Source organism: Lissotriton vulgaris, chromosome 2_1 (genome assembly GCF_964263255.1).
Source record: "Lissotriton vulgaris chromosome 2_1, aLisVul1.2, whole genome shotgun sequence".
Lineage (NCBI taxonomy): Eukaryota > Metazoa > Chordata > Amphibia > Caudata > Salamandridae > Lissotriton > Lissotriton vulgaris.
In genome coordinates this window covers 1,282,613,187-1,282,627,708 of record NC_141687.1, presented here as the reverse complement: position 1 = coordinate 1,282,627,708, position 14,522 = coordinate 1,282,613,187, and the positions used below count along the sequence as shown (strand labels likewise).

At 50.8% G+C, this 14,522-nt stretch overlaps 1 protein-coding gene across 1 annotated transcript in view; it reads right to left on the bottom strand.

The window, feature by feature from the left end:
* The window catches only part of DSCAML1 (DS cell adhesion molecule like 1), a 630,702-nt gene that overhangs the window by 250,350 nt on the left and 365,830 nt on the right, over window positions 1-14,522 (bottom strand). Inside the window, exons 10-11 of the mRNA XM_086957025.1 lie at window positions 10,247-10,366; window positions 9,567-9,743 (exon numbers count right to left, since the gene is read on the bottom strand). Of these exons, the coding sequence (XP_086813151.1) occupies window positions 9,567-9,743; window positions 10,247-10,366 (297 nt within the window). The remainder of the gene's footprint in view (window positions 1-9,566; window positions 9,744-10,246; window positions 10,367-14,522) is intronic.

Sequence of the window (14,522 nt, the reverse complement as noted above, 5' to 3'; positions counted from 1 at the left end):
TCCACACACACGCACACGCATTTACACTTACACAGACACGCAGGCACCCAGACAGGCAACCCCCCCCCCGTCACACACACGCATACACACAGACTCCAGGACACATACACATACACACACACATGCACGCTCACACACATACACAGTCCGCCGCCGCGCGCGCGCACACAGATGCCCCCCCCCCCCCCCCCCCAACAAGGCGAAGCCCCACTCACCGGCATCCTCAGTGCAGCGGCTCCCACCGGCAGCAAGACTCTTCTTCCCTTCTTCGGCACCGGGGCGCAGGGTAGGCTCCTGCCTGCTCCGGTGCTCCAAACAATCGCGGCTCTTCCGTGGGAGGCGGGGTAGGCTCCCGCCCTCCTACTTCCGGTTGTCCCGCCCGGCCTGCCTGACTTCCTGGTCGCAGGCCGGCGCAAAACGCTGCCTAAAAAATGCTTACAACAAAGGCTGCTTCTCAGTTTCCGCGACCGCGCTCAGGTTACCGGCGTCTTGTGTTTTTTCTTTTTTAATTGCGAGCCTTATATTTTCAACATTTTTCAGTCTCAATTAAGTGCATACTATTATATAACTGAGTTAAGGTCCCGCGACGAGGGGCTGAGCAACCGTAGTGGCGAAGCGAACCTGCCCTGTGAGGCGGCCTGATTGCTGTGGCGGAGCCGGAATCGCGGCGCGACAGACCGAGCCCGGGCCTCATTCAGGTGCGGAGAGAGGCGTCCGCGAAGTAGCAGCAGCTCCGGACTGAATTCCGGCCGCCTTTACCAAGATGGCGGCCGTTTGAGTGAGGTTCCGGACCACAGACGCGGAGACCGAGGGAGAAGCGGAACGGGTCCCACCCGCGAGGCACGGCGCTTGGTGGAGGTGCTACCCGGGAGCGGAGAGCGGGGGGATCCCTTCACCTCCCCCCCCGCACCCCTCCCCCTCCAACGACGAAAACCGCGGGCGCTTGGATCGGCGGAGCTGGTCCGTTCCCGCAGGCGAGATTGGACGCCTACAACGGAGGTGAGCCCAGGAGTCAAAAGCGGAGGAAGGGACCGCTTGGGGGGAGGCCTTGCGCCAGTGGCCTACCGGTCCGGTGCATACCCCCGAATTCCCATTAGTGCCACCCGCATCGACGGAGGTGCCCTCTCCCCACCCCCCATACACACATTCCCGCCTGTGGAACGGCCGGTGGGGAGGACACACGAGACACGGGGGCAGGCGACAGACTACGGGAGGCACCAGCAGCGGAGGCTGACCCCGCCAGGGACGACACTAGCAAGGAATCGGGGCCACGCAGGGAAGGGAGAGCAGAACGATCACGAGAGCGGCAGGGGGTGAGACTCCGGACATTGCCCCCCCCTCCCCCTACGTGACAAGGCACACAGCCGAACGGGGAAGAAGGCCCTGAAGCAGCAGTGGGGATACTAGGAACTGGAAGAAGAGATAGTGCCCCCCCACCCCCCCCCCTGCACCAGGGGTCATTGTGAGAGGACAAGCGCTACACGGGAGAGGGCCGGACCATATTCACGAACCGGGCGGAAGGAGAAGGGATGAGATAGCCACCTCAGCCAACCCTGACCTCAAGGGCCACACGGAGATAGACCACTTGCAAACGCACAACACGCCCCTGCTGGCAGAGACCCGCCTGGGATAGCTCCAAGGGACGGGCTTCGGAGCGACTGAAGACTGAGCACAGGGAAGAAAGACACCTGGATACGACGAGGGGGGTGGCAGGATCGCCCCACCCGGAACCCTGAGGTGGGTGCAGAACCAGACAAGCCCGATACTGTGCGTGCAGAGTGACAGTGAGTGCGGAGTGACAGTGAGTGCGGAGTGACAGTGAGTGCGGAGTGACAGTGAGTGCAGAGTGACAGTGAGTGCAGAGTGCGTGCAGAGTGACAGTGAGTGCAGAGTGCGTGCAGAGTGACAGTGAGTGCAGAGTGAGTGCAGAGTGACAGTGAGTGCAGAGTGACAGTGAGTGCAGAGTGCGTGCAGAGTGACAGTGAGTGCAGAGTGACAGTGAGTGCAGAGTGACAGTGAGTGCAGAGTGACAGTGAGTGCAGAGTGACAGTGAGTGCACAGTGAGTGCAGAGTGACAGTGAGTGCAGAGTGACAGTGAGTGCAGAGTGACAGTGAGTGCAGAGTGACAGTGAGTGCAGAGTGACAGTGAGTGCAGAGTGACAGTGAGTGCAGAGTGCGTGCAGAGTGACAGTGAGTGCAGAGTGACAGTGAGTGCAGAGTGCGTGCAGAGTGACAGTGAGTGCAGAGTGACAGTGAGTGCAGAGTGACAGTGAGTGCGGAGTGACAGTGAGTGCGGAGTGACAGTGAGTGCGGAGTGACAGTGAGTGCAGAGTGACAGTGAGTGCGGAGTGACAGTGAGTGCAGAGTGACAGTGAGTGCAGAGTGACAGTGAGTGCAGAGTGACAGTGAGTGCAGAGTGACAGTGAGTGCAGAGTGACAGTGAGTGCAGAGTGACAGTGAGTGCAGAGTGCGTGCAGAGTGACAGTGCGTGCAGAGTGACAGTGAGTGCAGAGTGACAGTGAGTGCAGAGTGACAGTGAGTGCAGAGTGACAGTGAGTGCAGAGTGCGTGCAGAGTGACAGTGAGTGCAGGGTGACAGTGAGTGCAGAGTGACAGTGAGTGCAGAGTGACAGTGAGTGCAGAGTGACAGTGAGTGCAGAGTGCGTGCAGAGTGACAGTGAGTGCAGAGTGACAGTGAGTGCAGAGTGCGTGCAGAGTGACAGTGAGTGCAGAGTGAGTGCAGAGTGACAGTGAGTGCAGAGTGACAGTGAGTGCGGAGTGACAGTGAGTGCGGAGTGACAGTGAGTGCGGAGTGACAGTGAGTGCGGAGTGACAGTGAGTGCAGAGTGACAGTGAGTGCAGAGTGACAGTGAGTGCAGAGTGACAGTGAGTGCAGAGTGACAGTGAGTGCAGAGTGCGTGCAGAGTGACAGTGCGTGCAGAGTGACAGTGAGTGCAGAGTGACAGTGAGTGCAGAGTGACAGTGAGTGCAGAGTGACAGTGAGTGCAGAGTGACAGTGAGTGCAGAGTGCGTGCAGAGTGACAGTGAGTGCAGGGTGACAGTGAGTGCAGAGTGACAGTGAGTGCAGAGTGACAGTGAGTGCAGAGTGACAGTGAGTGCAGAGTGACAGTGAGTGCAGAGTGACAGTGAGTGCAGAGTGACAGTGAGTGCAGAGTGACAGTGAGTGCAGAGTGACAGTGAGTGCAGAGTGAGTGCAGAGTGACAGTGAGTGCAGAGTGACAGTGAGTGCAGAGTGACAGTGAGTGCAGAGTGACAGTGAGTGCAGAGTGACAGTGAGTGCAGAGTGACAGTGAGTGCAGAGTGACAGTGAGTGCAGAGGGACAGTGAGTGCAGAGGGACAGTGAGTGCAGAGGGACAGTGAGTGCAGAGTGACAGTGAGTGCAGAGTGCGTGCAGAGTGACAGTGAGTGCAGAGTGACAGTGAGTGCAGAGTGCGTGCAGAGTGAGAGTGAGTGCAGAGTGAGTGCAGAGTGAGAGTGAGTGCAGAGTGAGAGTGAGTGCAGAGTGAGAGTGAGTGCAGAGTGAGAGTGAGTGCAGAGTGAGAGTGAGTGCAGAGTGACAGTGAGTGCGGAGTGACAGTGAGTGCGGAGTGACAGTGAGTGCGGAGTGACAGTGAGTGCAGAGTGACAGTGAGTGCAGAGTGACAGTGAGTGCAGAGTGACAGTGAGTGCAGAGTGACAGTGAGTGCAGAGTGACAGTGAGTGCAGAGTGCGTGCAGAGTGACAGTGCGTGCAGAGTGACAGTGAGTGCAGAGTGACAGTGAGTGCAGAGTGACAGTGAGTGCAGAGTGACAGTGAGTGCAGAGTGCGTGCAGAGTGACAGTGAGTGCAGGGTGACAGTGAGTGCAGAGTGACAGTGAGTGCAGAGTGACAGTGAGTGCAGAGTGACAGTGAGTGCAGAGTGACAGTGAGTGCAGAGTGACAGTGAGTGCAGAGTGACAGTGAGTGCAGAGTGACAGTGAGTGCAGAGTGACAGTGAGTGCAGAGGGACAGTGAGTGCAGAGGGACAGTGAGTGCAGAGGGACAGTGAGTGCAGAGTGACAGTGAGTGCAGAGTGACAGTGAGTGCAGAGTGCGTGCAGAGTGACAGTGAGTGCAGAGTGACAGTGAGTGCAGAGTGCGTGCAGAGTGAGAGTGAGTGCAGAGTGAGTGCAGAGTGAGAGTGAGTGCAGAGTGAGAGTGAGTGCAGAGTGAGAGTGAGTGCAGAGTGAGAGTGAGTGCAGAGTGAGTGCAGAGTGAGAGTGAGTGCAGAGTGAGTGCAGAGTGAGAGTGAGTGCAGAGTGAGAGTGAGTGCAGAGTGAGAGTGAGTGCAGAGTGAGAGTGAGTGCAGAGTGAGAGTGAGTGCAGAGTGACAGTGAGTGCAGAGTGACAGTGAGTGCAGAGTGACAGTGAGTGCAGAGTGACAGTGAGTGCAGAGTGACAGTGAGTGCAGAGTGACAGTGAGTACAGTCACTCAGCACCACCACATTATCACTCAGAACCACCACAGCATCACTCAGAACCACCACAGCACCACTCAGCACCACCACAGCATCACTCAGCACCACCACAGCACCACCATAGCACCACCACTGCATCACTCAGCATCACCACAGCCCCATTCAGCACCACCACAGCATCACTCAGCACCACCACAGCACAAATATGTTCTCTCAATGTTTCAAGCTTTATTACAAATGTCACAAAAAGATGTTAATATTTCACTTCTGTTCTTGGATTTTGTTACAATAAAATACACTGAACATAATCTTCACAAAAGTTATTTACAAAAGTTTAAGCTATTGCCATTATAAATTACAATCACTTTTATTAAGTATTAAAAAAAATTAAAAGCCATTGTTATTTGTAATATCAATACATCTAAGTCACGTAAATACAAATGTTGCATGACAAATGCTATAGGTGTCACATTTGCGAAAGTTATAACTATTGGCATTGTAAATGACAAAGCTATTAATTTAGCTATTTTCAAAACCAACACATAAATGAACATTTGGTGAATTTCCATTAAAATATTTGACTTTTTTACTAAGATAGTATTATACTGTTTTATGCAAACAAAATTTAGATACTGCATAAATAACTTTAATAAAACATATTTTATATGAAGCTTTTTATGTAAAAAAAAAAAACTATAGCATAAAGCAAAAAACAATTGCCATTTACAATGCTAATAGCTCAAACTTAAAGAATGCGAGACCTATTGCATTGCAAATGCTTGTTTGGAGGGTGATATGGGTTTGAAAAGTTGGGGATTGCATTAATATTTACAGAGGCCCCTTTGCTTGCCAAGTGGATGAACATAATTAAAAAGCGGGTGAGTTGACAGGTGCATGGTCCCTCTCGTGGCCCTCACATTTCTCGAATGCAAAAGTGTAAATAATAAAAACACGTAATGTTAGACTAGTGGGCAGTGGGTGACAGACAGAAAAAGACAGAGGGTGACAGACAGAGGGAGACAGACAGATGGAGACAGAGGGAGGGAGACAGACAGATGGAGGGAGGGAGACAGACAGATGGAGGGAGGGGGAAGGAGGGAGAGAGACAGAAAGAGGGAGGAGGGAGACAGACAGGGAGGAGGGAGACAGACAGAGGGAGAAGGGAGACAAAGAGAGGGAGAGAGGGAGACAGGAGGAGACTGAGAAAGGGAGGGGGAGACAGAGGAAGGCAGGGGGAGACAGAGGAAGGGTGGAGGAGACCAGAAGGGGAGACAGAGGAAGGGAGGGGGACAGAGCGAGGTAGACAGAGAGAGGTAGACAGCGAGAGGGAGACAGAGGGAGGGGGACAGAGGGAGGGGGACAGAGGAAGGAAGACAAAGGGAGTCAGGGGGCGACAGAGGAAGGGAGGGGGAGACAGAGGAAGGGAGAGGAAGGGAGAGGGAGAGAGAGAGGGACGGAGGCAGAGGGAGACAGGGGAGGGAGACAGGGAGGGAGACAGGAGACAGAGAGAGGGAGACAGGAGGCAGAGAGAGGGAGATGGGGAGGGAGTGAGACAAAGGGAGACAGAGATGGAGAGAGAGGGGGAGAGAGGGAGTGAGAGGGATTGAGACAGTCAGAGTGAGTGAGGGAGGGAGGGGGAGAGAGAGAGCTAGAGAGAGGGAGGGAGACCGAGAGAGAGATAGAGAAAGAGAGAGACAGAGATATGTGTGTATGCCGAGTCTGGTGGCTCAGTGGACGAAGGCGTCCACTGCAGGGACCTGTGATCAACCTCATGCTCACAGTTTTCTTTTGTTGTTCTAGCCCCGCCCCTCCCCCACTGACCCTGCCCCCACCGGTGCGGCCCTCTGACACAAACCACACCGTAAATTTGGCCCCGGAGAGAAAGTTTGTGAGTACCCATTCCCTAACCAGAGCACTGCGGGGACTTTGCCCCCTTGTGTAATTTGTCAATGTTGTACACAGAGTGAACAGGGCAGGAGCAGCGATGGGACAAAAGAGGCGACAGGAAAGGAGAGGTGATGGGGCAGGAAAGGTGACCGGGCAGGAGAAGTAATAGGCAGGAGTAGTGATGGGGCAGGAGAAGTGATCTGGCAGGAGAGGTGATTAGGCATGAGCAGGAGCGGTAACCGGGCAGGTGCAGTGAACGGATAGGGGCAGTGAATGGATAGGAGCAGTAAACGGGGCAGGAGAACTGATGGGACAGGAGAAGTGATGGGGCAGGAGGGGTGGTCGTTCAGGAGTGCTGACCAGACAGGATCAGTGAACAGGCAAGAGCTGTGAATGGGCAGGAGCGGTGATGGGGCAGGAAAAGTGACGGGGTAGGAAAAGTGATGGGGCAGGGGCAGGACCAGTGACTGGGCAGGACCAGTGACTGGGCAGGAGAGGTGACTGGGCAGGAGAGGTGACTGGGCAGGAGAGGTGACTGGGCAGGAGAGGTGACAGGGCAGGAGAGGTGACGGGGCAGGAGCAGTGATTGGGCAGGAGCAGTAGACCGACAGGAGCGGTGAATGGACAGGAGCGGTGAACGGACAGGAGAGGTGAACGGACAGGAGCGGTGAACAAAATAAACGATAGATTTAGGGCCAGATCTCTGTACTTGGGTGAATGTATGACATTATTTTGCATTCTGTCCATCAGTATTTTTTTTTTGCTTTTGTCACCCCGAGTGGGACGGGTATGCCCAGACTTGGGTCCCGTGCTCTTCATGCCACTGGAGTCAAGCTATCCTGGCTGATGAAGTGAAACCCCATAACCGGTCCTAGGATGCTTGTTTCCAGTTCAGGGAGGACCTGGCTTGGCAGTTCGGGCTGGACTGTTCCCATTGGGCGCAGGATCAAGACTGATTTGCATATGGCTGGGTAGAAACTGGAATGACATGGTGAGCAAAAAACGATTGATTTAGGCCCAGATCTCTGTACTGGGGTGAATGTATGACATTGTTCTGCATTCTGTCCACCAGTTCTTCTTTTTGCTATATTATGATTGAGCAGCCAGTTGGCTGACATGAATATGAAGGAGCCGTTGTGGGTTTCCGTGAGTCTAGATTTTCCTGAAGTGTCCCTTTCTCTTCTAAGCCCTGCTTAACACATGTGAACAGGAGGAGCCCTGTATTCATGTCCTCAATGTTTGAGACAAAAAATACTCATGGATTTCTGAACAATGAGAGTAAAAGCATTATTAAGGTAACATGTTGTTCCAGCTTATATTTTGCACTCTTTACATAACTCTATATTCCGTATGAGTGTTTGCTGTTTTCTGAATTAAACCTCAAATAAACATGTTTATATTGAATTAAATAACGTTATAAGCTGTAACTGGTCAGTGAAATGCTAAACATACTAAAAATTGGTATGTTTTGCTATTTCAAGCCACACCCCTGACTCCGCCCACTGATCCAATCTTCGTTATTCCCGCCCCCCGATTCTCCACCCACAGTTCCCCTACTTTTTTTTCCCCACTTCGACCACTGCATGTAACTGGCTCTGGCCCAGCCCTATGCCGCCTGTCTGAACTTACTTTATCATCCCAAACGATGGTGAGCGGGTGAGGTATGCGTTTGACCGACCCTCGGCTGCGGTTTGTTCTACCCCCTCCCTCCTCGGATAAACCATGTTGAATGATCCTCGGGATTTATTAAGCCAAACCTAGTTTAGGCAGTGAGAGAGAAGGAGGCCCCTGGGAGCCGAAATCAATCCGCTTATCGATTTCTGGAACTCGTTGCAGCCGACGAGGCTTTTACAGGGAAATCCTATATGAGCAAAAAACACAACATCGTACAAGCTGCGGGAGGCCGATACCTCGGCGGCAGAGAGCGAGGGAGCACTCGAGGCGCGAGCGGGAAAAATGGCACCACTCACTCCGACGGGAGACGACCACACAAACACACACCGGATACCGGATGAGTTTATCACTCACTGAGACAGGTAACAACCAGGTAACAACCACACATACCTAAAGAAAATGACATCACGCGCTCCGATCGGAGACGACCACACAAACACACGCCGGAAATGACGTCACACCCTCCTATCGGAGACGACCACACAAACACACACCGGATACGTTTATCACTCACTGAGACAGGTGACAACCACACATACCTAAAGAAGATGACATCACGCGCTCCGATCGGAGACGACCACACAAACACGTCGGAAATGACGCCACACCCTCCGATCGGAGACGACCACACAAAAACACACCGGATAAGGTTGTCACTCACCGCGAAAGGTGACCACACATATCTGAAATAAATGACATCACTCACTGCGACAGGTGGCGACCATGACAAAATACCCAAAACATGACCTGAAGGCCATCCGAACTTCGAAATGACATCATCACTGCGTCAGGAGAGAACCAAAGACCCAACACATGACTTTGGGTCAGCTGACGGTCGGAGCTCATAAAAGACGTAATCACTAAGCCAGAAGAGACAAACGACCCCAAACATGACGTCACTCTCTGACAATAATAACTAAAATGACTTTATGACTGCGCCAAACGACAACCAAAGACACAAACTTTGACTTTCATGTCATCTTCACACTTTTAATTTTCTGTTTTAATGTTAATAATCAGCCTCTTCATTCAGCCTTCCATTTCGTTTATCAGTTACTTACAAGTGCTTTCTCATCCCTGCTATTTTTCTCTCTCACTCATTGTGGAGGCGGGATGGTAATGACCCCGGCAGTGGTAATTCGACCCATGTGATGGTTATTTTTGGTGGTAGAACCTTGGCCAGGACCTCTTCTAGGATCAGAGGTTTGTCATTGGGGACAAGTGGGCAGAGGGATACATTTACCCAGGAAAGGGGAATAACAGAAGGAATTGGCCAATTACGTGACACATCCCACCGATCTGACCCACACAGGGACTGCCATTTTCTCTCACAGTTCTGCCAATCTTCCACTATCATGACAAGCTTCCCCTTCCAACACTCTAAATGTCAAATTTCCAACAACTGGGCCTTCTGATTATGGCCAGCATTGTTACTGAAACTTTGATCTATCCATCCTTTATCAATAGTCCCTAGTGGAGTCCCCACTCCCCTCCTGAAACCACAAGCTTCAAGCCCAGGGCCCGAGGCCTCCAGGGAAGATGTACTCACTCTTGACAGTCAAGAACATGGCTTTGCTGATGTCGGGGCCCACGCCATTGCTGGCCTGGCACAGGTAGAAACCAATATCCTCCTCCAGAACGTGGCGGATGAGCAATGAGCTGTTGGGAAGGATTTGGATGCGTCCTGTCAGTGGTACAGGGTGGTACTGCTGGGGATTTCCACTTCCTGGTGTAAGTTGCAGAAAAGAGACAGCAGTTAGTACAGTTAGTTCTCATTTATTCATTTGTGCAAGACATTTAATCTCAATGAACCTGTGAAACAATCTTCCCCATACACCAACAAAGTTTTTTTCTGACTTCGAGAACGATTAGCTAGGTTACCATGATGTGGCCTGATGAAGGCAAATAGCTGGTGTGCGAAACATGTCAGCACTTGGTTATACACCACAGTTGTAAAACTTTCAATCACTTGACATTTACAAAAAAAATTATATTTGTGTAGAAGGTGATATTTCACTGAATATGTCATTACAAGCATTGTATTGTGTTTTGTTGCAAATGTCTCCAGTTGTGTGTGCACTTCATCAGTTTCCATTTTTTGTATGTGATTGCTGATCTTTGTTTATAATGCGTATGACCTGCTTATTGAAACTGTTTTCAGAACACAGATCCAGCACCTCATAGTGCATAGCACTGAGGGATACGGAAAAGATGGACAGCAATACTCACCATGCGCGTGCTTCCACATGACCTTTGGGGGAGGGTACCCATCCACAGAGCAGTTAAGCACCCCAGCTTTGCCATAGATGCCATCTTGGTTATTGGGCTGCACCACGAACCGAGGGGGCACTGAAAAGAAGGTGATGGAGAATGATGTGACAAAGTACAAGGCATGGACAAATCAGTGATAGTGAGAGGAGTCAGGCGGGATGACAGGCAGGAACTTTCATCACCCACACATGACCGAGAGGGCAGGCACAGATCCCTCGGTCCAACTGAACCATACATACACTGCCTGCCTGTACATGGTCTCAAGCTCTACCCTATCTTTCAGCAGAGTACTTCTGTTCCACTTTTTTGCCTTGGTCCTTTTCAAAGCTGCTTTTTCTTTTGTGTCCTAGCAGCTGTAAGCTTTTCCATGTAATCCAATAGCATGTTTGTGGACACTTTCTGCTATTGCCAGCACGAGCCCTAATACCCTGTCTTTCATCGTCTGCTGTGAACCATGGGAAGAAAATGGCAAAAGCTAAGGTCCTTGTGGAAAATAAAATATTCACTTTACTTAAACATGTGTGTTCTCTCCCTTTCAAATGAAGCTTTGTTTAACCTTCCTACCCCCTCCAGCCCAGGTCATCTGCAATGCAGGTACTGACCATAAATGTCCCCTTTCATGGGTCTGTGTAACAGATCCCCCCGCCCGTGCCCCACTCGTGGCAAGAGTGTGAACGTCTCTGTAGATGCTTAATTTTTTCACTTCCATAAAAAACACACAAGGATGCATATTTACTGCGGGCTCCTGTGTAATGGTCTCAGACCCCCGAGTCTGGGTTTGAGGTCAGGAGTGGCATCAAAAGTGCACCTTTTGTTTTGAGAGTGACTACTGGGGTAGCATTGCTTTATTATTTAGAATTTTTTTAAACACAGTAATACTGAGGAAAGATTTCACCTCATCAGTACCAGTTTATAACCAAAATACAGCAATTAACATCAGAAAGGTGTCTAGTCAACCTCTGTGAAGGGCCTCCAAATCCGCAGGAATACGCGCTGCCACATTAGAAGCTCACCTGGCCATGGCCGGGAGCAGCAAGGGTGCATTCAAACCGTGGCGGTCTTGTGCAGAGTTAAGCAGTTTACCCATGCCCCTTTCCTCTCACCCCCTTCCTTCCATCCCTCTCTTCTCTCCTCTCCCAACCCCGGATCCCTCTCTCACATTGCAGGCAGATGGTTATTAGCCCCAGGACACCTTTTGGTAACAGTAGCGCACTACAAATGTAAATAATAGGCAGAAGCAGGGGATCCACTAGACCCGAACTTCGGGGGGGGGGGGGTAACACTCCCAGCCAGGGCTTGTCCAAGCACTGGTCGCACACGGTGCAACAGTCTTTCCACCTTCTCCATGAATGCCCTCACTACCACTCACCAACAATACACCTCATCTCTCTATAGCACCTGTCTGACTAACATTTCATTTTTTTATAGCACTACTCATAGTTTACTCACACTCAGTTCTGTGATGGTATACCTTCTTTGTACCAGGCACTTTAACCTTCTGCACTGTGTGGGTGACAAGAGTACCCATGTGACTGCACAGTGAGCAATGCAACAGTGTGAGAGTAGGGTAAAAGGAGTGACTGCAGGGTGAGTGAGGTGACCATATGAATTTGGGTTCGGCTGTAAGTGCAGAGTGGGACGAATTAGTGCATGGTTAGTGATGGCCTTGTTTGAGTGAGCTACAGATTGAGCAGTAAGGGGGGGACAGGTGAGTGAAGTGTCACATGAGTGCAGGGTGAGAAGTGTGCTCGTGTGACTGCAGGGTGGGGTACAGAGTGAACAATGCAAGCAAAGTTTTAGTGCAGAGTGATCACTGTGAGAGCAGGGTGAGCGGGTGAATGTTGTGAGTGCATGGTGATCAGTGCGAGTGCATTGTGATCACTGTGAGTACATTATGATCACTGAGTGCAGGGTGAGTGGGTGATCAGTGTGAGTGCGTTGTGATCAGTGTGAGTGCGTTGTGATCAGTGTGAGTGCGTTGTGATCAGTGTGAGTGCGTTGTGAGTGTGAGTGCGTTGTGATCAGTGTGAGTGCGTTGTGATCAGTGTGAGTGCATTGTGATCAGCGTGAGTGCATTGTGATCACTGTGAGAGCAGGTTGAGCAGGTGAATGTTGTGAGTGCATGGTGATCACTGAGTGCATTGTGATCAGTGCGAGTGCATTGTGATCGCTGTGAGTGCATTGTGATCGCTGTGAGTGCATTGTGATCGCTGTGAGTGCATTGTGATCACTGTGAGTGCATGGTGATCAGTGTGAGTGCATGGTGATCAGTGTGAGTGCATTGCGATCGCTGGGAGTGCAGGGTGAAGGTGAAGGCGAGAATGAGGAGTAGTCTGAAAGCAGGGTGCATTCCCAGAAACTTGAAGCGTAGGGTTTCATATATAAGTTAAACTATTGCTAAAATGGCATTAATCAGGGTTCGAGGGTGGAGGAAATCAATAATGTGCTGACCCTGCAACAAACTTCCAGTCTAATGATTAGGGTTGCCAGCTCATTATTTTGATGGCCCAGAAATAAGCAGTCACCTACAGCTGTATTTTTTGCACTTATCTGTGACTATTTGGAACAGCAAATATAAATAGAAAACACTTTTAATTGTGTTTCTAGGGATGCCTCAATGATCCATGACAAAAAATTAAAGAGAATAAAGTCAGAAAAGTCACATAACTAATTAATACATACTTTTTTATTTATAACTCAATTTAGTGTCAAGAGCAGGTCTCTGCAGGATCTTTAAACAGCACATAGCAGGCATGTTTCTTTTGGCAACCCAACTTTATATTTCTTTTCATTAAATGCAGTCTCGCACTACAGCAGTAAGTGTAAAAATACAAATGTAAGGAATAGGCAGAGTGGGGGCCCAGGGGGTACTGGAACCATAAAAAAACTAAGCTTTTGTAATCAGTTAACAAAGGCATGTAAATATGCTAATGGTCTTTAAAGACCTGTGAAAAGTCGGGCCGGAGATAAGACTCCAGACACTGCCCAACCGAGGCCCCAGGAGCACGAGCTGCACTGCAGCAGCCCGGGCTGAGACACAGGATGGGGGAGGAGGGGGGCTGAAGCCCTGGAGGCCAGGGCAGAAGTGACACTGTGAAGGCGACCCCCTTTGCATTGATCCACGGCCCCCCTGGGGTTCGAGCCCCACAGTTTGAATACCCCTGCTATAGACTCTTGCATCTTCCCACTTCCATTTTCCCAAGTCAGTGTTGTGTACCTGCTGGGTGGTTAGGGCTCTCTCATGTGTGCTTCTGTTTTGGATCATGTGGCAAAGCACAGCAAATTCCACCCCTCAAAACAAAGAACTGTGGAATTTTCATTTGCGTCTTCCAGTCAGGTATAAATATGGCGTAGGAACTCCACATCAGTGTGCAAGGATACTCTTGAAAGGAGGACAGCTCTCCAGTCCTGAAGTAGTTGCCTTCGAGCTCCCTGGCAAAGTCAGGGACAGCAAAAGTCTGTGGAAATAGGTGCCAGAATGATATCTCAACAGGAGCAAAGGCTGTCCAGGCCAGATCAGAGACCTCCTGAGGAAGCTTTGCAGAGGGACACATACATGATCTCAGCCGAACTGTTGCAAGGCTAGATGGAAGATGATTCCTACAAGGAACTGTGATGAGCTTTCCCCATCCCTGAAATTCTCAGTGTGTCCCTGGTTGCCCACAACAGGACCTACAACTTGCTTGATCCCTCTGCCTGGTCTAGGAGTCTTCATGGCATTACTAGTGAGTATTAAACTGCAAACCCCCACAAACCACATACAAATTTGCTGCCAAGCAGCTGCATAGATATACCTTTTTAGCCCAGGTCTTGGTCCCTGCCACATCATCCTTGTCTCCGTGGGCGTCTATGTGCATCACAACCTGGCAGTATTTGCCAGGTTCCCTCCAAGTGTGTGGCTTCATAACAAGTTAGTCGAGGTTAAATGCAATAAGTCTTTGAAATTGTAGGCTTTAATGCAGCCTTGCAATGTTCAGCCATTTCCGAAAAAGTGTGGTACTTTCATTCTGGGCCCCTGTCGAGGCTGGACAGCCTGTGTGATGTCACTAGGGCACATCATTAGCCCTCCATTGAGGACTCCCTTTCATCTGAGATCTCGCCCGCACCATTATTGAGGAGTGTCGGAGTGTCTTTGGGCAGCTGGGGTGAGCGCTCCACTTTGTCTGGGTGGACGAAAGTGGGCCGAAGAAGTGGCACTGAGACCCCTGAGAGCAGAGCTTGGGGTTGGGTATGG